At 42.0% G+C, this 27,345-nt stretch overlaps 1 protein-coding gene across 3 annotated transcripts in view; it reads right to left on the minus strand.

Annotated features, from left to right (window-relative positions):
* Positions 1 to 27,345, minus strand: part of CTNND2 (catenin delta 2) — a 975,434-nt gene that overhangs the window by 129,646 nt on the left and 818,443 nt on the right. For all 3 annotated transcript variants that reach the window (XM_061189131.1, XM_061189130.1, XM_061189132.1), the window contains 3 exons: positions 24,633 to 24,750; positions 18,717 to 18,902; positions 3,021 to 3,194 (listed from right to left, as the gene is read on the minus strand). In XM_061189131.1, coding sequence (XP_061045114.1) covers positions 3,021 to 3,194; positions 18,717 to 18,902; positions 24,633 to 24,750 — 478 coding nt within the window. The remainder of the gene's footprint in view (positions 1 to 3,020; positions 3,195 to 18,716; positions 18,903 to 24,632; positions 24,751 to 27,345) is intronic.

Genomic DNA, 27,345 nt, shown 5'->3' on the forward strand with positions numbered 1-27,345 from the left:
GACCCAGACATATCTCAGCAGCTTGCCCAGCTGACCTGGCTACCTTGAGATACAGAGCCTGTGTCTTTAATTACCAATTTAAACAGCAAGTCCAACACTGCAGCAGGAATTGTGGAACTGGGCAATGATATCAAAACCTGCATCCTGAAAAGCACTGGTGAGTCTGGAAACTGGAATGAAAATAGTTCTCCCAAAACTCCTCCTTTCTCTCAATTTTAGATTGTACTGACTACATATTCCCATCTGAATCGAAGGACCAAATAAAGAATCATGAAGTGTGACCATTTGAAGATGGCCTGGTCACAATATGTGCTATTAACTGCTTAGTGACTGATAGATGTTTATAAGTATAAAAGACTGTTATCCACAAGAAAGACATCTGGACATAGACACGAGTTCAGTTAAAAGCTTGTGTTTGAGCATTATTGCTCAGCCAAGCATAGGGCTGAGCATTGGGGTACAAAGAAATACATGGACTGGGTTTCTGCCCTTAGAAGCCTTATAGACCAGATTGTCTTCTAGAGGACATTCTTAGTAACTCAACAAGGACTCACATGAATAAATGAATGATTGGTGACACTGATCCTTGAATGTGGTGTTGAGATGTGGTACAGTCTTGGTATGTAACATGTCTTTTTTCTCTGGCTGCTTTTAAGATTATCTCTTTACTACTGATTTTGAGCAACTTGATTGTAATGTAACTTGGTATAAGTTTTCATGTTTCTCTTAGAGTTTCTTGAGTTGCTTAGATGTGTGAGTTTGCAGTTTTCAGTAAATTTGGAAAGTTTTCAACCATTATTTCTTCAAATAGTTTTTTCTGTTCTCTTCCTCCTTTCTCTCCTGTTTTGTTTGGTTCTCCATTTACACATACATCAGGCCACTTGAAGCTCACTGATGAACTGTCCATTTTTTTTTTCTTTTTCCTCTGTGTTTCATTTTGTATACTTTCCAGTTGCTATCTTTCAGTTCACTAATCTTTTCTTCTGCAATGTCTAATCTGCTGTTGATCCAATTCCACGTATTTTTCATTCCAGATGTTGTTTTCAACTCCAGAAGTTTTATTTGTATCTTTATAAATTTTCCATGTTTCCAGTTAACTTTTTCAGCACATGGAACATAGAGTTTAACTTTTAAAGCAAAGGTGGAAGTCTTACATTCAAAATCCTCTAGAGCTCAAAGACATTTCTCCATTTTTAACTTGTTCTTATAAAAACCTAAGTGTTTCTCAAGTAAAGCAATAATTCATTAAAAAAAAAAAAATCAAGAGATGGCAAACTTGATTTGCCACCATCTAGATGGCTTTGCATTTCAGGTCAGACTCAGGCCTGGAACCCAGAGCTTCTCTTCCCATCCCCTTCTAATCCATCCTCCAAGGCCAGGGAGCTGGGTGGGGACTTGCAGCAAATTAGTGCTCTTGGGTATATACAGTGACAACCCCTTAGCCTATGACATCCTGCATCTTTGCATCTAGTGTTGCGACTGATCTGCATGATGTGGGATGAAGCTGCCATGATCTCCTCTGCTTAAAGACGATGCATCTGAGAAACACTGAGGTGCTTTAATTTTCCCAGGACCACAAAGCTTAGAAAAGTTAGAGCCTAGGTTTGAATTGTGATCTGAGTTGAAGCCTCCTAACTTTAGAGGGAAGTTAATGCTAAGGGCAAGTTCAAGGAAGTGACTTCCATTACTATCTCTTTTCCTACTTATGCAAGGCTATACTCTGGCTATACTCTGATCTTCCTGGTGAGACTCTACTTTTGAAGCTTTTCTCTGGTTGAAAGCAAGAGACAAATTCACTTCAAGCCCAGCCCAAACTGAATTCTTAAGGTACAACATTAGTGATGCCTTATGGGCAGGGAGGGAAAGGGATAATTATGTTCATTCCTAAGACTCTCAAGAGAAGAGGTGAGCCTGCCATGCATGAGTAAGTAGCCAGCTCCTGGGAAGTATCATCAGGGGCTGGGTCCCAAGAGCTGGGATGTCACATCCAAGAAAGAAAATGCTGCAGCTGACACTATAGCAATGGAAAGGAAGATGGCAGAGAGAGAAGTGACGAGAGGCAGGTGTTGGAAGGTATAATAAGAAGGGAATGTATTATTACACGATACTGAAGCCGATACGTGTGGTACCCATGGTACTGAGCTTCTGAGAGTTATCTGTAGCTACGTGTCTATATTAATATTGTTTTGAAGAAAATGAATGGTAAAGAAAAGAGTGATTTATGAATATCCCAAACCCCAGGCATTGATATTAAATGAATGAGGAATTGAAGGTGGAGGTCTTGATATTTTCCTTATATGCCCTCAGTTCTTCTAAGAGGTTACACTCTCTTGTGTGATAAGGCAAGTCAGCCCATGTAACTATTAGTGACCAAACTCAAGAATTCTTTGCTGTCATGAATCCGTTTCTACCCACAAAGAAGGTCATGAAAAATTTTTGGTGAGAACTGACCTGGAATAGTGTGTATTTGTAAAGACCCAGAGAAAAAGACCCTCCTAATCTCTTTCCCAATCATACAGTTGCTTTACTGTAACCTTTTGCCAAAGATAACTATTTTCCTCTGTAATCCCGTAATTTAAAAATGCAATAGGTTCTTTTCCTTGGGGACAGGACCAGCTACAACATTACAGGATTCACAGGGTTTTCGTATGACATGTTTGGGTATCAGCTCCCTTAACTGTCAATGACAGTGCTTTGAAAAGTCTCAACATGTCAGTCTCCCCTGAAAATGAAGTAGCTCAGCTACACAAATAGAACAGAAAGCACTCACAGCATCTTCAATGACTATACTTACATCTATTCCTCTGTGTTCTGTAGCGATCTTCAACGACCCCTGAGCCCTTAAGAAGAATTTTTAAAAGAAATACCTTTCTAAGTCCAACAGTTAATGGAACTGGTCTTTCTCTAACATCCTTAGAAACTTTATTAGAATTGCACTTCTCAAAATTGGACTTCTCATATTTCCTAAGGACCTTCTCATCATTCCAGATTTCTTTCTTATTGTAACAAACTCATCATACCTTCCAGCTCCCTGCAGCCAAGTTCTGCAGGGCGCCTGCCGCCCCTTCCAGCGTGTCTGCATTTGAGCACTCAGAGAGCAGTGTGAGGTAGGGTTTGACTATGGATGGGTGCCACAGCATCTGGATCCCTTTTGGTGGTTCTGCACAGTCTGGAAGAGGTCCTACTCCATCCCACTGGTGGAAGAGAAATGAGAGAGTAAACATCTTTAACATCTTTACACTTCCCAGTATTGCCTTCGGCAAACATCAAAGACAAAAACAAAAGCAGGGTGTCATGACATTTGGTGAGCATCTACTGTAGGTAGGATACTGCATCAGCAGTCCAAGGACCACCAAAAATGGGAGAGTCATTCCTGCCCACCGAGAGCTTATGATGGAGGGTGGAGGGGGTTGGAGCATGTACATAAGAGAATGTAACTGGCAGCAGAATGGCTAAGCCCTCTGAGAACAGTTCTAGCACATTGCTACAGGAAGGAAGGAGAAGAGATGGATTAATTTTAATTGGTCAGGGTGGAAGAAAGCTAAACATCAAGGCATCACACTTTACAGTAAGCATACTATAGGCATAGCATAGTAGTTAGTAACTATCAAATGCCCTCACTTCTTATACACAAGTGTTAACTGTGATAAATTCCTATATCACTTGTAAAATACATATTCTGTCATTGCATCTATGGGCATCAAACAAATGACAGAATGGACAAAGGAGAGAAAATTGTTACGGTTTATTACATACATTGACATGAGCTATAAGCAAATTTTGATCTTATAGAAATTCTGATGTTTGCTTTGAATTGAATCTAATAAATAACAGAATATGTAATTAAAAATTAATTACATATACATTTTAAATTATGGATTATATGCACAAAGGCGTATCAGTAGAGCCTTAAAAATGATAGCTATGAAGATCATGTAGCAATTTAGACAAATGTTTATGATAAAAGTTAAATAAACAAAGCAGGATGCAAAGTAGTAGGGGGTTTGTGTTTGATTCCAAATAAAATGCATAGTAAAAAAATGTAATGATAATAAAAATTTATTAATAAAGTGTTTGTCTTTCATTTTTTTCTACCTTTCTAATTTTCTGTTTTATTATCCTTATAATTTAAAAAATATTAAAAGTTCCAATAATGATTCTGATCTTTGATCACACATAGCCTTTTTCTTTCATTAAAAATAAAGGCAATGAGTATAATGAGGGTAGAAATAAAGTAATATGTGTAGAAAAAATATTCCCATATTCATTTTTGAGAAAAATCATAGTAAAACAAAAGAATTACTTTATAGTATCAGAGTGGGAATATTAAGTTATTTAACTGCTTACTTGTGTTTATTAATGATCGCTTAAAACATAATCTAAAAGACATATATATCAATACTAAGCTTTCTCACAGATATTTTATGTACATACATATATGTGCACCTGTGTCCATATATATGTATGTATACCTATGAAAACAAAATTGTATTTCAGAATCTGTGTAAGTTCCTTAGTTCTGAAAATTTACCTGGAAGAAAATATAGCTTACGTCCTATCCTCGCAACAAAAATAGAAGTGTTGATAGAAATAATGAAAAGTTGTTTAACAGTCACAAATAATTTCAAGAATTCTATCACTTATTTTCCAAAAGAAAAATTTAAAAGTCACGCCTTCTTTTTCTCAATTATGATACGGCTTAACTTAGTTCAAGGCTAAAGCTCAGAGATGAATGACATCCCATCGACGGGTGACGGCCATCCCATTAAAGGTCATTTTCATTCAGAGTGTCACTCTATCTCAACTTTATAACAAGGACACTCAATGTGGGGATCTTCCTGTTCTTTCAACCAAAGCCACTTCTAAACCCTTCAAAGCGGACTTAGCACCTGTACACAGCCTATCAATAAAACCAGTCCATCTCTTTTAAATACATAACAAAACAAAATTGAAAGTGAACCAGACTTGTCACATTGCTCCTGCTTCATTATTTGAGACTGGCTCACTGCACCAGACAGAAAGAGAGCACTAGGCAAAGACAACAGCCCTTTTGTAGATTTGATGACTTTGATGATGAAACAGGAGTGATATTGTCTTCTCAAAGGAAACCAGCTGGGGGTATTGAATCTCTCGGCTAGCTAGTGCAACAGGAAATGCAAAATTATTTCTTTATTTTTTTCATTTTGTTATCTCCTTAATACTTTTAAGCTATCATTTTCATATAAAGATTTAGATTTCATATAAAGATTTAGAACTCAACATGGGTGGAATTTCCCTCTCATGTAAGAGCCAACATAACAGCGTGAGGTATAGAGAAGTTTTATTTGCATGCTCATTACGACATGTGACAGACAAACTGTAAAAAGCAAAAAAAAAAAAAAAAGCTGTGTTATCATTTGCTGGGTTTCATCTGGTTCTTTTTTTCTAACTTCTGGGCAAATAAAACAGGACAAATGGCTAAATCAGTAGACAATTTTCTTCCATTCTGACATGTGATTTATGTAGCTCTTAAATACCTTTTATTACAATCCTTTCTTAGTGGCTACAGAGAGAATCTGAAGGAAATAAAAGGAAAACTGATGTGAATATGGATAGCCTTTGACGGCAACAGACGAAGTTCAAAGGGGATTCTCTGCTATTTCAGAACGCTGATGGCACCCTGGCACATCGACACAGAAGATAAAGAACTATTTCAAAGCCAGTCAGTGTATCCTGCCTTCATCTGGGTACTTTATTCAAACTTTTATTGAGTTAATAGGGAAAGAAGTATCTATCAACTGTCCATTAAAAAATAGATTTTCATCACCTATAAAAGACCGGAAGTCTTCTTTAAAAGTTGTGCTAACACACCTGAGGTCATGTCGCCTAGCCAATCAATACCAACAGGACTACAGGGCAATGGTGACGTCAGGATCAGACTGAAGTTGTGCAACAGTTCTGCACGTGACAACGTTTAATGCCAACCTTCTTCTAGAGCGAGGATCCACGAGAAATCAAGGGATATGCAACTCTTTTACCAAAACAATGGAAACACATCATTTATAAATTTAAATACAAGATGAATTTATCCTAAAATTTCTTCAAAACTGCCACATGACTTGAAGGCAAGCAGTGGCTAAATCTTTAACACAGTCAGAACACTGATCACGCAGCTATTTAGTCCTAAGAACACAGAACTTAAATTTATAAATAAGCCTTATGCAAACCGTATTTGTTTTTGACTGTACCTTGAGGGCATATTACCAAAAATTTTCTAAGAACTTGAAATATGAAAATAATATATAAAGAAACAAAATGTTGTCAGGTCAGGAGGGAGAACTTTCTATGTAATAGAGACAAGGCACATCCAACAAAGTATTTCCAGGAAACCAACAGGGGCAATGCTAGCAGAGTATTTTTTTATTATATTGGCTGCATTATTGCCAAGTTGTGACATATAAACACACACACATACACACAGAAGTGTGTGTGTTTATATGTCTTCATTTATTAGGTTTAAGTTTAAAAATCAAACAGAAATTAGACAAAGGGAAAGCAAAAGAAAAAGGAGAAAGGCATTTGTGGTTTTAAAAAGTTTTCTTCCAGCACAGGGGAAATGTTGAGTGAAAATATCCCTTCCTCCTCATAGTTTTACTCCTTAGTCTTGAGAGTTAAATAAATGTTCCTTAATTTTAGGCACATTTAAAATTTTATGTTATATTTTAACAAATAAAACTTGCAAAAGTTCTAGCTGTTCTTTTTTTTTCTTTTTTTTATAAATTTATTTATTTATTTTTGGCTGTGTTGGGTCTTCGTTTCTGTGCAAGGGCTTTCTCTAGTTGCGGCAAGCGGGGGCCACTCTTCATCGCGGTGCGTGCGCCTCTCACTATCGCGGCCTTTCTTGTTGCGGAGCACAGGCTCCAGACGCGCAGGCTCAGTAGTTGTGGCTCACGGGCCCAGTTGCTCCGCGGCATGTGGGATCTTCCCAGACCAGGGCTCGAACCCGTGTCCCCTGCATTGGCAGGCAGATTCTCAACCACTGCACCACCAGGGAAGCCCTCTAGCTGTTCTTGATTCTTAAAGTTAGTACTTAAATGTTCAAATTATACTTTATGCAGGTCATTCATGTTATTAAATAGGAAAAAACCCTGATAATCTCTAGCATTAAAGCTCCTCTTATTCATTGTCTTATTTATAGGAATTAAGAATTTACAAATATACTTCGAGTTTAAGAAATTAAGGATTGAGTGGGTTATATCAGAGTGTTTTAGATTTTTTCAACGGATAATACTTTGGATTGGGACTTCCCTGGTGGCGCAGTGGTTAAGAATCCGCCTGCCAATGCAGGGGACACAGGTTCGAGTCCTGGTCCGGGAAGATCCAACATGCCGTGGAGCAACTAAGCCCGTGCGCCCCACTACTGAGCCTGCGCTCTAGAGCCCACGAGCCACAACTACTGAAGCCCGCACGCCTAGAGCCCATGCTCCGCAACAAGAGAAGCCACCACAATGAGAAGCCCACGCACCGCAATGAAGAGTAGCCCCTGCTCCCCACAACTAGAGGGAACCCACGCGCAGCAATGAAGACCCAACACATCCAAAAATAAATAACAAAACAAAAAACAAAACCTTTGGATTGAATGTTCGTGTCCCACCCAAATTCATATGTTAAAGCCTAACCCTTAATGTGATGGTATTTAAAGGTGAGGCCTTTGGGAGGTAATTGGGTTTAGATGAGGTCATGAGCGGTGGGGCCCCTATGACAGGATTAGTATCCTGATAAAGAGATGAAGGGGCCAGAGCTTTCTCTTTCTGCCATGTAAGGACACAGCAAGAAGATGGCCATCTGTGAATCAGGAAAGAGGCTCCCAATAGACACCGAATCTGCTGCCCCCTTGGACCTCCAGCTTCCAGAACCGTGAGAAAGAAATGTCTGTTGTGTAAGCCACCTGGTCTAGGGCATTTTGTTACAGCAGCCCGAGCTGAGCAAGACAGAAGTCACAGTAAGCACTAAGAAAGTTTGGTGTCAGTGTTACGAGGACCCTCCAGCTACACCCTGGCTGTCCTGCCCTGGAAGCTCTTTTGGGGACACGCTGGCAGCAAAGAAGGAGTGTGTAAGGCAGGATTATGCTGACAGTAGATCACAGAACAAACCAATAGACTGACTTGTTATCCCAAGTAGCACCACATTCACTAACATATTATCAGCACTTTTGTTTTTCAGTTAAATATATATATTTTCAGTTTTATATATATATGTATATTTATCAGCCTATTTTCCATTATAGGTTATTACAAGATATTGAACATGGTTCCCTGTGTTATATAGTAAATCCTTATTGCTTATCTATTTTACTTGTAGTATTGATAGTTGGAACCTGTCAATCCCATACTCCTAATTTATCCCTCTCCTCCTTACCCCTTTGGTAACCATAAGTTTGTTTTCTATGTCTGTGAGTCTATTTCTGTTTTGTAAATAAGTTCATTTGTATCATTTTTTAAGATTCCACATATAAGTGATATCATATGATATTGGCCTTTCTCTGACTTACTTCACTTAGTATGATCATCTCTAGGTCTATCCATGTTGCTGCAAATGGCATTTTTCATTCTTTTTTATGTATCAGTACTTTGCTTGACTGGCTTTAAATGTATGACTGTACAACTAATATCAATAAAACAAATGAGTAAACAGTTTATATCATTCACTATCCAAAATTGTTAGAATTGAAAATATGTATTCTCTCTCCAAGAAGGTAGTGCTCAAACATTTTTAAAAAGGAAGAGAGTAAGGTGCTCCCATGTTAGAAGCCAAGGGTCTGCTGAAATCTGGCCACAGTGGTTTTTGATGTGGTCACGGTCAGGGAAGGAGATACACACTGGCCACTGACTGTAAGGAATGCCTGCTTAGGAAGAAAATCACACAGCTGTGGGAATGGGCTCAACGTGTGGGTTTTAAAAAAAAGCCTTTCTTTAGACTGGCTTTTAATAATTTTACTTCTCCTTAGGGCTTAAATTCTATTTTAAAGATTTCTCTCTTAGTTGGTTTGAGGATGGAATCATGGTAGCCGTTTGCTCCTCATACGAAAAGAGAGGACTGACTTAGGGATAAAAATCAGAAAGTTCAGGGACTTCCCTGGAGGTCCAGTGGACTGTGCGCTTTCAGTGCAGGGGGTGTGGGTTCGATTCCTGGTCGGGGAACTAAGATCCCACATGCTGCGTGGTACCGTCAAAAAAAAAAAAAAAAAAATCATAAAGTTCAAAAACCAGAAAGTAAAGATGTCTGTACACTTTACAAAGAGACTGTGTAAATGGATTCTTTAGGGGATGGTGGCTCACGAGATTAATTATTACATTCATTAAAGCCCCTACTGAATGAGAAGAATTAACGAGGGAATTTCAGCTCCTCCCTCTGAAGGAGCTTACAACTACCCCAGTTTCTACTTCCAAGGCACCGGGCTGGGTACCACGGAGATGCTAACAAGACGTTCTTGCCTACATGGAAGAAGGATTTACATTCTGGGAGGAGCGCTGCTAAAATACACAGCTCCTTCTGTCGCATATGTCACAGCCATTCCAGTCTATGTACAGAAAAGAGCTTTCGCTGCTGTATCTTTGGAACACAAATAGAAAAGGCCTCTTCACCAGCGGAATGCATCCCTAGTGCCTAAATTTCTCTACCAACGACAGAGAATGACAGTCAGCATCTGTGCAGGCTCACTTTTCTTTTAAAGGGATTTCAGTGACATAAATGGGCCAGAGGTACTGCAAGGGAAAGGGAGTGGATGTGCAGTGACAGGAAAACAGTCTGATTTTAAAATCCCACTCTTGCCTCCCCGCTGAAGTTACACATCACAGAATGTAGGAAGAGAAGATGTCTAAAATGGTAAACTGTCAGGGAATGTTCCTTCATGCAGGGTTTGGGTAAATTAGGCTGCAACCTAAACACAGTCCATCCACTGTTGGCCACTTTTGCTTGATTAGGTTTGAACAGCAGTTACTAATTGCTTTTTGCCCTGACCGTGTTTCATCATCACTTTCAGCTAATGGGGGGAGGGGAGGAGGAAAAGGAGGAGGGCAAGGGAATGGAAGTAATGGTTACTAAAAAAAAAAAAAAACTCCAAGCAACTGTCAAAAGCCAAAAGAGAAATGATTTTTGTGTTGACGCTTGGGAATTTGGAAGGAAAGGGTAGCTCGGGCGTCTGACTTCCCCTGGGAGCTGTTCAGAAGACATCGACTACAGGGAGGCTGGACCTACGGAAAGAGAGGACAGAGGTGATGGCCAGTGACTCTCATTCATGTGGTACACGTGTCTCCAGGCTCTCCTTGCAAAAGATACAGGGAATTTCGCATTTGAGAGATTAGAAACCTGTCTTAAAGGTGAGGTCGGCTATGGTGTTTTCCAAACAAGTCTTCAGAACAAAAGACATTCAGGGACAGCCTTGCTGACTCACCTCCGTGCCTGTGTGGGCGCGCACCCCTCAGGAGAAGGCGGGAGGGAGGCGGGTGATGCTGCCAGCTCCAGAGATTGGTACAAGGCGGCCACTGTGTTGTGACCACAGAGGAGTGTTATCAAGGCTGGTCTACATCACCGGGCTCGCCTGTCGCTTCCCCAAGTCATCCTGATGGAACCAACTGGAACACTAGTAATGCTCACCTAGAATTCTCTCTGCTCCTAACTTCTCATCCACATCTAGGGAAACCTGGGCTATGACCCACCCCACTACCTGCTTTGTCAAGGGACTCTGTCCCTGACTCGCCAACTTCCTTGAGGTAGTCCTGTAGTCTTGTTTGTTTATATCTTTGGTGATACATCCCTCAAAGACAGTCTATCTAATACAGTGGTTTTCAACTGGAGTGATTTTAACACCCAAGGGGACAATTGGCAATGTCTGAAGACAGTTTTGGTCGTCACAACTAGGGAAAGCGGTGCTATTGATTGGTGTCTACTGGGTAGAAGCCAGGGATGCTGATAAACATCCCACAATGCCCAGGACAGCCCTACAGCAGGGAATTACCCGGCTCCAAATGTCAACAGTGCCAAGGTTGAGAAAGCCAGGTCTAGTCTGTAAGACACAGACTATTGACTGATGGCGCGGAGTAGTGAATGGTAAAATGTAAACACAAACTAAATGAGACACCAAAAATTGAGCGTTAAGTCTGTAAACCCACTGAAAGTGGAAAAGCAGCATTTCTAGGTGACGGGATAAATTTTACATGAGAGGCGCAGAAGAAGGAGAAGCATCTCACTCATTCACAGGGAGTGGCAAAGGACAGTCACCGCACAGAAATGTGCAGCCGTGATCTTTGTGGGCACATGCGATTTATTGCTTTGAGGACATGAAATAGCATGTCTTGAGTCACCAAGCTCCTGGCATATGGTGAGGTGACGGCAGAGCGAGACTACACTGCTACCAGCCGTGAGGGATGAGCGGCAGCTGAAATCAGCAGATGGCTAGAAAGGAAATGGTATTAAGCCACAAACGAGAAAGTATGGTTACTAATAAGGAAACGGAAACTGCCTGGAAGAAAGAAAAACAACCTGTGATATTAGGAAACGAGGACTTCAAAGCATCAAGAATGTCACAAAGGGGCAGATCCATCAGGTGATAATAAAGCAAATCAAAATGTACTCACACTGTCTGTCACTGGCATCCAGAGTGATTAAGACAAATTTTGGCTATGTAGCCAGAGCCTTAAAAGCATTCTTTGTAAAAGTAAAACTAGATGTTTTACTCTTAAGAATTTATCCTTGAGAAGTGATTAAGGATATAGGCAAGATTTAACTACACGGATGTTTATTGCAGTTTATGTTAGTTGAAATTTGAGAGCAACCTAATCTTCTGATCATCGGGGACTGGTTCATGCAACACGGCAGACCCCTACAATGGAATTCATGGTAGCCCTTCCATATTCTGGTGTAGATGACTCTTTACTGGCAAGGAGAGAGGTCATGCAGAGCCAAGTGATAAAGTGTCTACAACAGCCTGCAGAGCAAGGCAGGGTGGGTGCTGCACCCACACCTGTCCTTCCCTTCAGTGGTGTGCCAGTTACCTGGCTGCAGGTAATCGGGGGCTACACTGTCTGCAGAGAATTTGCAAACAGCAAAATGGATGAAAGTTGGTCTTTCTTATTACCATGTGCAGACAATTCTAAACAATTTCATTGATAAAATATCCCTCCTTACTGAGGTAGAGAACTCCTACTGCACCCCCTTAGTATGCCACTGTACCCCTTTTCCCTTTGGTTAAGAGAATGCCCAAGGTTCACCTAGGGTCATGGTTCCCCACAAAAATACTACACACCCCAGTCACCCCTGCAACTCAGGTGCTAATGTGTCCCATCCAGATGGAGAGGGTGTAGGCAACAGTGATGTGTGTGACATTCAGCGGGGGCAGTTCTAGAGGAAAGGGTACTCCCCTCTGTCTTCTTGGCTCCATTTCTGCTCCTGGACTGTGGGTATAGAGCCATCTTTGGACCATGAGGAGGAGGGCAGCATCCTAAAGAGGTGAGCATGGCAGATCTAAGGAGCCTCCGGAGATTCTGCAGACCAGAGCCGCCAGCAGCGCCGACTTTTAACATTAGCGGGAAATACACTTGTCTTCTCTAAGTCACTATGAACTTGGCTGTCTGATGTGGTAGGATGTGTCTTAACTCACACTCCAACCAATATCGTATAATTGTATTTTGAAAGGTTAAACAAAGCTATGCATAAATACAGAGAGAAAGAGATCAGAAAGGATTAGAGGCCCAGGTATAAATTTTTATTGTGGCTCACACTAGAAAGGAAGATGATGGGGGTGTGTGCATTATTTTCTTCTTGTAGCTTATTGCTATTTTACTCATATATTATTTACATATTACGTGTGCATGTATTTATTAATATAAATATTTATACAAATTTTTGAAGTTATTTAAAATATTTTTATAGATATAATATTTTTACTTATAATTAATATATATTTTATCTCAAGGAGAAACTTATTTAAAATTTAAGTAAGTTTAAAATTCAAATCTGCAATGTACTGATTTAAACTAGCAATGAAATTCATTTTTGTGCTTTGGGACATTGATTGCTATTTATTCTCGGAGTCTCACTTCTGGGCCAACAACATCCATGGGACACAGTGGGCTATGTGTGAGTCTCTTGAGGCAGCCCCCAATACAAAGTCCTGAAACTCCAAGGAAACTTTTCAGGGGATGGGATTTCATGGCATCTAATCCCATTTATGTATGTCACACGCTGACATCTTCAGAACTAAGCGTCTTTTAGTCTGGTGTGATCAAAGTACTGCTTCTCCAGGGGTACTCTGAGATACATGCATCTACACTTGTTGACATGAACTGCAAGTTCTCAGATGATCATCATGATCTAGAATGTTCATTAGGTTTGCTGGTGATCGCAGAGTCAGAAGGTAATAAAATGCAGCACTGCCATGAGAAGCTAAGGAACAGCCTGAACCACAAATGGAAAGAGAAGGGCTATGCAGTGCTCCTGGCTCACAGCAGCCCTGGGAGGCCAAGTGTCCCAAGAAGACAATGGATGAGGCTGGGACCACCGACTGGCAACAACCCCACAGCAAGAGCTAGAGGCCCCAGTGGACCACAGCTGGACCGCCATTCAGCACAGCTGGTGCTGGGCCTTGGGCTAGATGTCAAAGACAGAAAGAAAACCCACACAGTCTTGCCCCTCAGAAAATTCTCCCTCTAGGAGATCAACTGCTGTACGTGACTGATAATGTGATGAGCACTGGAGGAGAAGTTTAAATAAGACCATGCAGGGCTTCCCTGGTGGCGCAGTGGTTGAGAGTCTGCCTGCCAATGCAGGGGACACGAGTTCGAGCCCTGGTCTGGGAGGATCCTACATGTCACGGAGCAACTGGGCCCGTGAGCCACAACTACTGAGCCTGCACGTCTGGAGCCTGTGCTCCGCAACAAGAGAGGCTGCGATAGTGAGAGGCCCGCGCGCCACGATGAAGAGTGGCCCCCGCTTGCCGCAACTAGAGAAAGCCCTCGCACAGAAACGAAGACCCAACACAGCCAAAACTAAATAAATAAATAAATATATAAATAAGACCGTGCAGATGCAGATTAGAGAAGGATTCACTTTTTACTTGGGAGAACTCTTGAAAGGGTGGAGGTGATATATTTACTTGGTTGTGAAGGATAATTCTCCAAGGAGTGGAAGAAGGGAAGGGGAACGCTGGACAGAGAAGCAGCGTGAGCATAAGTGAGGAGCTGGCCTGCGGGATGCTGGGATGGGCTGGGATGGGCTGGGATGGGCTGGGATGGGCGGGGATGGGCGGGGATGGGCTGGGATGGGCGGGGAAAGTGTGCAGGGTCAAGGCCTTGAGCTTCTGCGAAGACATGTCTATAGTCATGGAAGAAATTAAGGGGCCTTAAAGGTTTTACACGGAAGCCCAATACTATTGCTTCTGTGGATAAGATATCATGCTGATATCTTAAGTGAAACTTCCCACAATCTATGCATTTGGCATCAACAACCTAGAAAAGAGATGAAAAAGAGTAATAATACTTCTCTTAAATTGATCCCAGCTCACTAAACAAAGACGATCAGGAGAGAGAGAAAGTTGATCATATAAAAATGCTGGACCAGAATCATCTTTGAATTCTGATAGGTTTACATCCTCACCCATGTGGATATATAAATATCCCTGTGAACTAAAAAATTCAGAGTTGATTCAAGCAGAAGAGAGATTTTTGAACTCTAGGGGATCTTGCTTGTTTTACTTCTGTTTTTCTCTGCGGGTTTCTCTGTACACAGTCAAGTTCACACGGAGTAGGTCTTGAAGGCCCAGGTCTGCTCGGGCCATCAGCCAGCAGTACCCTGTTACCGCTAATCCATGTTTGAGCACCACTGACCCCCGAACACCATCACAGGAACCTTGGCCACATCCCAAATCGAAAAACGAACAAAAATGCTTATTTCTACAAAGGGTGGGAAAGCAGATAAATCAATTTTGTCTACTGCTATTTCCCTGGACCTCAGTCTTCGGATTGCCACCACTGCCCTGCTCTGCCAGACCGCTGGCACAAAGCCCTGCCAGCGGCGGTGAGGACCATGTCGGGTGAGATATGCCTCTTGGCACATGACATGTAGACTGCTTTGGCGGAGGGTCTAATTGAAAAGAGCTACTAGAGAAACCAGTCATTTCTTATAATTCAGCGATAGGCACTGAGCACAAAGTCAGAAATTAATGAATTTGCAACGTCCTTTTGGACCAGAATACGATGCATAGAAGTGTCCAATACAGCCACACACAGGGGCTTACATCTGATGGTTCTTATCATATATTTTCTTGAATTATCCCTATCAAGGATCTAAAAGAAAAAAGTTTCCAAGATTTTTATTATAACTAAATCTGACCTGCAAAGTATAGTATTTTCCAAAGGTACAGAATACCAATGCCCAAGGTGAAAGTCAACATAAATTTCTGGAATTCAGCAAGTGACAGAGTCAATCACTAAACCAATATTATGATTTTCATCACTTTTGCTTCCTGGTAAAATCCCTGGCTCCTCTGTCCTGGGAAGGATCTGCCGTGGATTAGATAACTTTTCATTTTATCTTATTCCTTTCTCTGAGGCAACACAAATTTAAGAGAAAAAAACATATACATTTGCATAAACAAACACTGACTTGGTCAGTTAGTTCCTTTTTGAATATTATTTTAAAATAATATTTGAACAGATTACAATTGTAATGCCCATTGTAGAAAAGTTACAAATACATATAAGAAGAATCAGTCACTATATTCCATCATCTTTGATGTACTGCACTTTTTCTAAACAAACATTTTTTGTACATGCATATATTTTGTATTTGCATATGACATATTTTACTAAACTGGCCAGGTTTTATCTGCATTGTATCTATATCTATATACCTCTTTCTTCATTTCACTTTGTATTATACACTTTCTATAATCACTACCTATTCTTTAAAAAGACTGACTTTATGAGCAGTAGAGATTCCAGGGGATGTATTACATCTGACCATTTTTATAGCTGCAAACCTAGAACTCCATCTGTTTACATCCTCATTAAGCTTGATACTGAATTTCCTGGCACTTCAAAATATTTTTGTATTATGTAGGAGAACAGTTTGAAAACATTTTTAAAAACTATCATTTGGTTGAAATAACTTTGACGCTTCTTTATAAACAACAAAGTTCCATTGTATTTTAACTTACGGTGGTTTCAGCAAAACTTTCTTAAAGAAATTCTTTTTTTCTCCCTTAAAAGAATATTGTAAGAAGAAAAATGGAACAGACTGTACACATTTTCATTTAGATTTCAGGCAAAAATCATAAGATTCTACTCATCATTTTAGCTGACTGAACTTAGAAAAGAGCTCACTGACATCATAAATTATGGTTTGAAGTACAGCGTTCTGAGGTGGAATATCGCTCACCATGAGGTTTCATGGAAGCAGCTAACACCTTGGAAGAAGGGCTCTATCTTGGGGTGATGTCCATGAATGTTCTCTTCTGACCCCTGGCTTCTCTGGACCCAATCAACTCCTAATCTCACCTGTCATTTGAAAGACCTCAAGCCACGTGAGCACACCTTGGCAGAGTTGGGGAAAGGGTTCAGTGTCGGGGCAGAATCTTACTAAAGGAGACACCAGGGCCAGGCACAGAAGCCATCAGAAGGGTGTGCTTCAAAATCTTAGCCATAGACTAAAGAGAAAACCATGAAATCAGAGTGAATTTAACCTCAGTTTAAAATTTTTTTCTTTCTTTTCTTTCTTCCTCCCTCCCTCCCTCCCTCCCTCTCTCTTTCTCTCTTTTTTTCTTTCATTCTGCCTGCCAAGGTTAATGTCATATTAATGGACTTCCACAAATCTGATTTCCAAAGTTGCCTGGGCCCATCCCAGAGGTTCTGAATCGTTAGGTTGTAGGTGAGATTCAGGTGATTTTGATCACAGGGCAGACTGTAAAGCACTATATTCTTGCCCATAGGCTTTTCTTCCTTTCAACTTTACTGAGCTTGCTTTCCAGGGTAAAGCAGTGTAGGCACTGGGCCCCACGGGATACAATACCACAAAAGGAAACCATGAGAAGAACCCATGTGCCTTTGTTAGGCCATCTTTAACTTATTTGATATTGAAAAATATTCAGAACCCATAATATTTTGGCGCCCTTAAGTACCAGGTAGGATAACTGAAGTGTGTGACATCACTTAGTATAATACTTGGCACATGGCAGGTGCTGGCTAACCACTGCATCCCCCCTGGTAGGAGGGTTCTAAGAGGCAGAATTAAGAACCACGGCTCAATCCTCCCAAAAGGCTCCTCCAATTCAGGGGGAGATGGAAGACACAGAGTAATGATCCAGGACAGGAGAAAAAGCAGGGCTGGGGATTTCTTTCTCAGAGTGGAAGGTCACCGTCAAAGAGGCAACGAGCCTGTATCTCCTAAATTATAGGCGTGTTTAAGCTGGAACACACAGATCCAGAAGCTGTAGAAAGACCTCGAGCCTCAGAGGCTACAAACAGCTTGAGAACTGTAATGTACAAAAATGCTAACACTGACACATTCAGGTTAAACGTAGGAATTATGTTTAAGGACACAGTCCCATTAATCCTTACCGTGAATAAAATAGTTCCTTTAACCCTCGCTCGGAGTTAAACTATTCCAAAAATAGTTTAGAAAATAGTGTGCCGTGATCTAAACAGATACTTTTGCAAATTTATTTTGAATTAAAACCCTGGCAAGAGAGCATTTTGGGGATTCTGTCCCACTTTCTCAGTCATCCACTCCTGAGGACAGTCAGATCTTGGGTTTATAGGACCCTCAGCAGCTGGAGATACGACCATAGCATCCAGGGCAAGGCTGGAGGTATAACCACAGTGTCAGGGGAAGGCTGGGAACATGACCACAGTGTCCGGAGGAGACGGGAAGATCTCAGTAGCAGGGGTTTCTGGCAGCCGCAGGACGGGCACTTTTTCTCATTACTCCCTTACCTGGGGGCCTGGTGGGTGAGGGGTTCTACCTCCCAGAGGCTCCCGAGGGGCAGGGCTGGAGGCTGTTGTGTTTTTGCCAAGGCTGAGAATCCCAGCCTGTGGGCCTTCACTTCACTGCAGGGCAACCGACAGCTGCTGGAGGAAAGGCTGTTCCATTTTGAAGAGGCCTCTCCAGCCGGACAGCTATCGGGAGTAATCGGAATTGTCCCCCAAGGCCAAGCTTCTAATGTCATTCTGTTGGGAGGGCTGTGAATTACTCCGTTTTCCAACAGTAAGTGCGAGATTGCATATCCAAAAGTTCCCAAATGCCCTATACAATACATGTTGGATTTCTGCGCCTCTCTCCTCAGCTTCCCTTCTTAGACCACACCTATCCTGTGCAACTGTACCACCTGCAAGGCACCCGCCTGGCCCCCGCATGGACCGCAGTAAATGTGTGCATCGCCACAGAAGAATCAGCGCCTGCATCTGACTCGACTGTGTGAGCTGGAACCTTAGAGCCTGCCCTGGACTCAAGCGGCTCTTTCCCTTTTTGAAATTTCCTATCTTGGCGTGGCTGCAGAACCTGAGGGGAGTCATGTAATGCTCCACTGTCTCAGCTGTGAAATCCCCACGGAAAGCCTGTGCAGACGCGTTAGTGATGTGACTAACGTTAGAACGCAGAGCCCTGCACCTGCAGACACAGACGAAACATGCATGTTGTGATTAGGGCAGGGGCTGATTGCATGCAGCTGCGAGTCCCCACATCACCTGATCTTGAGATTTCTTTTTCTTCTTCTTCTTGCCCCAGCACCCGGAGCTCTCTGCATCTTTGCCATTGGCCTCACCGCAGAGCAACCCGTCCAGCTCATCTGTGCCCAGGTGCTGTCCCTGAGACGTTTCTGCTGCCAGCCGGTACGAAAGGTTCCTTAAAATGCACACACAGTTTTCAACGGTCTGGAGAATCCAAAAAAAAAAAAAAAAAAGGAGGAGGAGTGAATAAAAACTAACCAGCACTCCTCCACCCAGAAAAGCAATCCGTCTTTACACACACATTTTTCTTTGGATGCATGTAGCCGCTGCCCCTAAAGACTCCCTTGACAGCCACAGTGGAAAGAATTTAGAGAAGCTTGGAAAAGTCTTAAGACCTTTTCTCACCCCAAAGATACTACTTATCAACAAGAGGTCCTTTTATAAGCAGCTGTCATTGATTGAAATTCACTTGTGAGCAAGGAAGAACCCACAACCACGAGAGGTCCCAGATGGCGTCCACTTACGGACAACGGCCGCGTGAGGACTAGGGCTCAGAACCACCAAGAGCACAGATAACTGGATTTCTGTCAGCTCTGGGAGGGCGACACTAACATTTACCATCTACCAGGGCACTTTCTGGGAGTGAAACAGGGCAAGAGGTGCAAACCAGGGTCGTCCCAGGCAAGCCAGGTTCTGTGGTCACCTGGGGGCATCAATGTTTCCATGCTGATTTTCTTCGAGATGGCTGGTGCTCCTATTTTCCTGGCAGGGGTGTTAAACAGTGGTTAAGGACACACATAGAGCTGGATACCTGTAGAACCCTAGGTTTCTGACCACTGGCTGTGTGACTCGGACAGTGCACCCAATATCTCCGTGACCATATCCTCCTCTGTAAGACGGCCATAATAGTGGCCACGTTTTAGGCTGCTGTGTGGAATAGGGGAATTAGAGTATTTACATGTGATAGGCAGAATAAAGCTCTCTGCCCCAAAGATGTCGACATCTTAGTCTCTGAAACCTGTGAATACGTTAGGTTATATGGTGGAGGGAATTAAGGTTGCTAATCAGTTGGGGACATGACCCTGGATTATCTGGGGGGGGGGCCATGGAATCCTGAGGGTCCTATAAGCAAAAGAGGGAGGCAGAAGAGTTACAGTGAAACCGCGTGAGAAGGACGTGACCTGCTATTGCTGGCTTTAGAGATGCAGGAAGGGGCCATGAGACAAGGAATGTGGGCGGCCTCAAGAAGCTGTAAAGACAAGGAAACAGATGTCCCTCGAGCCTCCAGAAGGAATGCAGCCCTGTCGACATGTTGATTTTAGCCCAACAAGACCCATTTTGGACTCCTGATCTCTAAGATGGTAAGAAAATAAGTTTGTGTTTTTAAGCTGCCATGTTTGTGGCTATTTGTTATAGTAGCAACAGGAAACTAACCCGGTATGTAGGTACTGAGAAGAGTTCCTGGCACACAGCAAATGCTATACAAGGATTTATGTCATTAACAATGGTGGAGATGGTACTGCTGGGAGGTCCAGAGCTTGTGACCTAGATCTAATGGGTCCATGATGGAGTCCTGGCTCTGCCATTTAATGAGCTGTGTGACCTTGGCCAAAGTGTGAAATCTCTCTGTGCTTCTATTTCCTCCCAAAGTCCCCACTGCCAAATTGGAGATTAGGTCTCAACATACGAATTTTGGGGGAACCAAACATTCAGACCAGTGCATCAACCTTTTGACCTTTGTCCTGGATTTGAGGAACCGAGGGAAGAGGAAAAAAATACCAAATTTTTACAAAGGACAAAATAATGATGGAAAAATAATTGAACTGAGATAAGTTTTATTTTATTTTTTAAGTTTAAATTTTTTAATTGAAGTATAGTTGATTTACAATGTCATGTCAGTTTCAGGCGTACAAAATCTGAAAAAGAAGAGGTAAGTTGTCTTTTTAAAAGCATGCCAACTTGGCTATCATTTTTCAGGCATCAACTGTGTGACAGCCACCATTCAAGGCAGGGAAGATCGTTCCATTTTACAGATGAGGTCTGAAGCTTTCAGTAACTTATACCAGATTGCACCACTTTTTCTAGTCCTAGGTTGGGACCGGAAGGGCGGTGAGGGCTGCCAGGGTCCAGATCCTGCACTGTTCCCACCTTTGACTGGAATCTGGCAAAAGGCACTGTATATGTTTGACATGACTACTGGGGGCAGGAAAACCAGTTTTCAGGGTATATTTCTGGACCTTTGCCATTCCAGACCTTTCTTGTTAGCTTCTCGAGGTTTCATGGGCTGCTAATCCCACAGGCTTTGAGTCAACTTGATTTTCTATTTCAAGCCTCCTCTCAGCATCGAAAAAGGAACCGGCATGAAAGCAGGTAAACAAAGGACAATGCATGAAAGGGAGAAGAGTCTCTCTCTGAAAAGAAAATGTTATGGCATAAGTCAGAACGATTTTTAAATCAGCTCAAACTGATTTTTCTTACATCAAAGACTTGGGAGAATAAACTTCTTTCTCATCCTGCTGTTCATCTTCCCTGGGGGCACATCCATGCCTCTGTTTAACAAATGACTACTGGGGAATAAATCCGCCGTTTTGAGAAATGTTTTATAATCTACCTGTGGCTGAGGGATGATTTTGAGAGAAGCTGGATGGTGGGGAGAGAAAGGAGAGAGAGAATGGGGATGGGGAGGGGGGAAGGGAGACGGAGGAAGTGGTAGAGAGGGAAGGATGGGGGTGGCCCCAGGGGTTAAACTTATCTCTCCTTAAGCTTGGTTTGGGAGGGTTACCAAGTCAAGAGCTTTTCTCTGCAGGGGCGGGAAAAAAAGAAAAAAAAAGAAGACAGCCACCGCCCTCCTTGGGGACACCAGCAGAAAGTGGGTGGCAGCTGGTGGTTTTGGCTTCCATATCCATTGCTGTCAACAGAGCTTTCAGTAGTTCCTCTTGGTCACCAGGGTCATTTTGACTCCTTATTTTCTATTAGAAAGGGCTAATTTGGAAGGTGTCTATAGAACGCTCCACCATATGTTACCCTTTCAACAAACTGTTCCAGTTACAGGAGCTGAGCTGAGAGCGTGCGTGGAATCCAGGCTCTTTCACTCATTAACTTCGCTGGCCTCAAAGACAGCGTGCACACATTTTTCCCTCCTCTAACTTGTCACTGAGAAAGCTCAGAAGTGGCCAAGCAGAGGGCTGAGTGGAAAGTGATGGGACAATAATAATACGTTAAAACTCAACGGCACATTCTGGCCAGCAAAGCACTGCTGAGTAGTTTATCACATTTGATCCTTTCAACAGCTATAAGGATCCTGCTTGTCCCAGAGCTGAGGTCACCCGGGTCCTGTCCTTGGTCATCAGGAGGAAGAGATGGCACATTTTCCAGCACATTCCTGGGGCCAAGCTTAGTGTTCTTGCGGCTCAATCAGGAATATCTGAGTCTTCTGTTTTTTCTTCTTTTAATTTTTATTTTCTACTGGCGCATAGTCGATTACCAATGTTGTCTCAGTTTCAGGTGTACAGCAAAGCGATTCAGTTATACATATACATGTATCTATTCTTTCTCCAACTCTTTTCCCATTTAGGTTATTACAGAATATTGAGCAGCGTTCCTTGTGCTGTACAGTAGGTCCTTGTTGATTATTTATTTTAAATATAGTTGTGTGTACATCAATCCCAAACTCCCAATTTATCCCCTCTCCCTCCCACCTTTCCCCTTTGGTAACCATAAGTTTGTTTTCTAAGTCTGTGAGTCTGTTTCTGTTTTGTAAATAAGTTCATTTGTGTCATATTTTTTAGAGTCTGCATATAAGCGGTATCAGATATTTGTCTTTGTCTGACTAACTTCACTTAGTATGATCATCTCTAGGTCCATCCATGTTGCTGCAAATGGCATTATTTCAAGGAATATCTGAGTTTTCTGACTCCAGCCCTAAATGGTCCTCAGTTTTTCAGTTTCCTCTTTGGGGGAAATGTGGACGTTAACAAGGAGAATCTCCAAGGTCTCCCGAGAGTTTGAGGAGTCTGGTCCTCTGACACGTGAGAAGAAACATGTGCGTGCCTCAGAGCACTCTGATTTTGGACCATGCTCCTGAAGGCTGCCTTACCCACCCAGTGGTGGGCACTGGGCCAAGACAAGAGGCTGTTGACTCCTATTTTATTCTCAACTGCAAGGCCCAGACAGTATTAAAGCTTGCTTGGTACCCATAAGGCTTAGCATCCCCTGCCTTAGTCTTTACCACTTTGAATATTAAGATCCTTAGCATTGCAGCTTCTGTGAATTATGAATTACCTTCAGTAGCTCTTTTCAAAATTCCTCTGTTGTGTTAACAGGTATCTGTAAATACTCAAGACATCTTGACTGGTTGCTTCTTTAGGGACTTAATTTTCCTGTCAATGATATTAAAAGGTCTAAAATGGCTGTTAAGGGCATTTACAAGAGAGGTTGAGTAAATCTTTTCTATCATACTTCACTTTTGAAATTGATGTCGTACACGGTAAATGAATGGATGCAAATGTAACTGAGTGGCAGTGATAAGATGACAGACAGCGTCATAACTGGAGTCAGCTGGTACTCAAAGGGTCAGAGTCCCAGAAAATATCATGGGTCCTAAACTTTAGGGAGTAGGGCTCAGGCATCAGTAATTTCCTAGCTTTTCTAGTAATTTAGTTTTCTAGTTTTTTTAGTAATTTTCTAAATTTTTCAGTCACTCTAATGTGTAGTCAAGGTTGAGAAGTGCCATGCCAAATCATCCCCATGCCAATGAGTAACTAAATGGATAAAATCACTCTTACTTGTTCTTTATCTGACCTGACAACTAAGTTACATTATATTGTATTCCCGACTAGTGTCCATTTTAAAGCTGTATCTACTAAGGCGTTTCTCAATGCAAGATGCACATCGAATCACCTGATGAACTTTCAGAGGAATAGAAATCGGAGACGAGAGTTGGACACTCAGATTCACTCAGGGGGCTGTGATGGGGTCTAGGCACATGCATTTATTAAATGTTCCAAAGGCAATTCCGATGAAGAGCTGGTATTAAAAACCATGGGATTGAGGCTTTGGTTCAGAACCAGGGCCAATTTTTGGCTCCCCGCGGTATATCTGGCAATATCTGGAGACATTTTTGTTTGTCACAACTGGGCTGCGGGAAGGACGGTACTGGCATCTAGTGGGTGGAGACCAGGGATGCTACTCAATATCCTACAGTGCACAGGGCAGCCCACAGCAAAGAACTGGACCCAAATGTCAACACAGTGGCTCTGGAGAAGGTCTTATTAAGGTATCACATTCATCACATGTATTACTTGAAAGCATCAGTAAAGTCTGTGTTGATACCAGGATATTATGAAATTACAAATTTCTTATGGAAAACGAACCAAAACTAATCAAAAGACAAGTGAAGACAAAACAAAATAGCTCAAACACTGGTGAAGCCCGCCCAATTCTATTTTGGTTTGCAAACTAAAGCACTGAATGGACACCGATGATCAATGTCTTGACAGGCTCGTTTATGTAGCATTTTGACAGCATTTATTTAGACTTCATCAGGCATTCCTTACATGGCATTGGACAAAATTAAGTTGTTCAAAAGCTATCTTGTAAGAATATAGGATTATTCGACTCTCAGGTAGTTTTAATATTTCTTTTTCTTTTGCCAATGGATTTTAGAAAATAAAGCTAGAAGATCGTGGGCAACCTGGTATGTGAGAGTTTATACACTCATCTGGAGCACCTGTAGTTACAATAACTTAATCTAAATTTTTATTCACTACTAATCAAGAATTAAGTGTCTAGTTCTAGGCTAGGATTAAAAGTCGATATAGATCTCAGAGTGAAAGTATTAAACATCGCATTAACTCTCCATCCTTGTTAGCCACGGTTTGGTCCCCTGGGCATCCTTCTTCTCTAAGATGCTTCACCTATGCAAATTCAACAAACCTTGCTATCGATCTCGCTGCTCCCCAGCGCAGACTGAATCACGTAGAGCAGCGCATCCGTGAGCCCATCACATTCCCGCATCCTCCTGCGGGCCTCCTCTCCGGCTGAACTAACATTCCTGCAAAGCAAAAGGATGTGTCAGCGCCCTTCACGGTGGTCACCTCCTCTCATAGTTTTAATCAAAACACTTTCCTTGCCTTTTCAGGTTTACCAAGAATATAATTTAATCAGGGGGGATGGCCTCCACAAAAGCATCCTAGAATTAGGTGAGTCACAGATATCTGCAAGGAAACTCTCTAAATGGAGAATGCAGAATTCCAAACACGTGATCCGTGAGAGTCTTATGACCGCTAAGAAGGGAGACTTTGGCCAAGTCTTCAAGGTCTGCTTCATTTATAGTCGACCAGGGAATCAGAAGCTCTTTGATTCAAAGGATTCTTCTTCTTTGAGAAGTTTGAAATACTTTTCAAACACAAAGCTTTCAACTTACTGAAGTATTTTAGAGATCTAATTTCACCTGCCTCAAAAAGATACCTACCTTGGCCCTGCCAGAGGTAAACTTCTAGAAATTTATTCTAAGAACACAGAGATTTCTGTGAAAATTTAGTCATCGGGATGCCTATGGCAACTTTTACGGGTAGGAGTTGCCCAAACTCCTTCTTACAATGGCACAGGCTGAGCTAAAGCCAACAGAAGGGGCCCCTTGTAATGAAATGCACAGCTGGGAGACAGAGAGAGCTTCCAGAAGGTACAAAAGACATGAGACAATCTAGTCAAGGGTGAATCTTTTGGGTGCTTTTAGTTATTCCACCGCCTGAGAGGGTGTTCTGGTCTTCCTCTCCAACCGTGATTAAGGATTCAGTTCCAGCAGAGAACTTTTGCAGTAACTGAATGAGAGACAGCACAGGCTATTAGAGGGATGTTGGAGGAGATGAGTTAATGGAAGGTACAAAGGGGCTGAAAAAATTTAGAAACTGTGGGGAAGGGTGACGGAAAGAGAGAATGATCTAGGTAGGGCAATGGTTCTCAAGCTATGGCTATTATCAGAATCACCTGGAGGGCGTGTTCATGGAGATAGCTGGGCCTCACCTTGAGATCACTGGTGGAGTCCGGTAATTTGCATACTTGGTGATGATCACACTGAAGACCTAAACTAAAGTAGCTCTAACTTTACTTCTAGGGGGAGGGTTTGGTTGGGGAGGGTAGTGTTCTTCAGTGACTGCTGGGGCCAGCCATGGGGCAGATTCCAAGAACCTGTGGCCTTAGAGCACACAGGAGTAGCTGAACAGAATGAATCTTCAAACCCATGCTGTAATTGACACAAGTGTTCTCATTTCATTTTTCCAACATCTTTCCCTGTTATACTTCATTCTGTTTTACAGATAAGAAAACTGAGGCTCAGAGAGGTTGTCCAAGGCTACACAGGTAGTAAGTGGAGAAGCTAAAAAAACCCAGGTCTGTGAAGGACGGGAAAGCAAAGGCTCCAGGCTTGGTGTACAATATGGACTATGCCTTTTAGGAATTAAATCAAAATAAAATAGGCTCAATGCTAAAATGCTACTGAACATAAATGTTTTCTTTAATATCTAAAAAGTCCTGCAGACATGTTTAAAGACGATCTATCAGTGTTTTAATGTAACACTGGGAAAGGTTATTCAATCCACATTAGTATTTTTGGCATTTGCTGATCTTAAAATATAAACAAAACTCCTCAGTTCCTTAGATAACATAACTGAGCAAATACTGGCAGCATTTTTATGGAAAGTGTTATAGATTCTGCCTTGGGGTGGCCAACCCTCATTCTGACAGCATCTCTGGGAGGGAGGAAAGAAATCTTTCTGCAAAAGAAAAAGTGGTGAGAGGCACACTGGTATTATTATTAGAAGGATGGTCTTTGTAAAAGAGCATTTTTAGACCATTCCTCCTTGAAATGATTTTCACCAGGTCGAGCTCTGACACTGTTAGCGTACTAGGTTTGTCAAAAATTCCAATCATGCTAGCATTCAAAAAAAAAAAAAAAAATTCCAATCAGACCTCTTTGGTCTGAAGAACACTGGGTGCAACGTATGATTGTCAGTCTTAAATCCTGCCTTTTCGTGCTTTGATGAGGTCACGTTTCCAAAGACAGAAGAATGGAATTTGGACTTGAAAGAACTGTAGGGGTAGCTCATGTGCACCTTAGTCTCGAATATCCTCTAGCCTTTCCCCTTATCCACGAATGCTCAGTCTTTCCTTTGAGTGGCTTCACGATGGGGGAAGGCTGCCTCCTGATTCACAAATAAACATCCTCATGGTCAGCCCTAGCTTCACTGGTAGTCAATGAATGGGCAGGGGCAACCGATGGGAAAGACCAGGAATTAACAACTTTGTCAACATTACATGTTTTCAATATTAATTTGAGCATTTTCTTATTCTGGTTTGTTCTAGTCTAGTCTCCTCCACAATTAAACAAATTTATTAACTGCCTACTATATTAAAATATGCAAGATATTACATATTAAAGTGTGTAAGATACTGAGAAATGAGAAAGACTAATATTATAAGTTAAGGTCCCAGCAGGGAAGAGGAAGTAATTAGGACGCACACATAAACACCAGCCCTCGCAATGATACAGAGGGGAGAGTGCAGTTACCACAGTGTCTGCAGGTAGGATGAGGCTCCACATATATTTTTAAGTGAACTGAGGTGTGAACACGTCTCTTTTTCAATCAGT

The sequence above is a fragment of the Eubalaena glacialis genome, chromosome 4 (genome assembly GCF_028564815.1).
Source record: "Eubalaena glacialis isolate mEubGla1 chromosome 4, mEubGla1.1.hap2.+ XY, whole genome shotgun sequence".
Lineage (NCBI taxonomy): Eukaryota > Metazoa > Chordata > Mammalia > Artiodactyla > Balaenidae > Eubalaena > Eubalaena glacialis.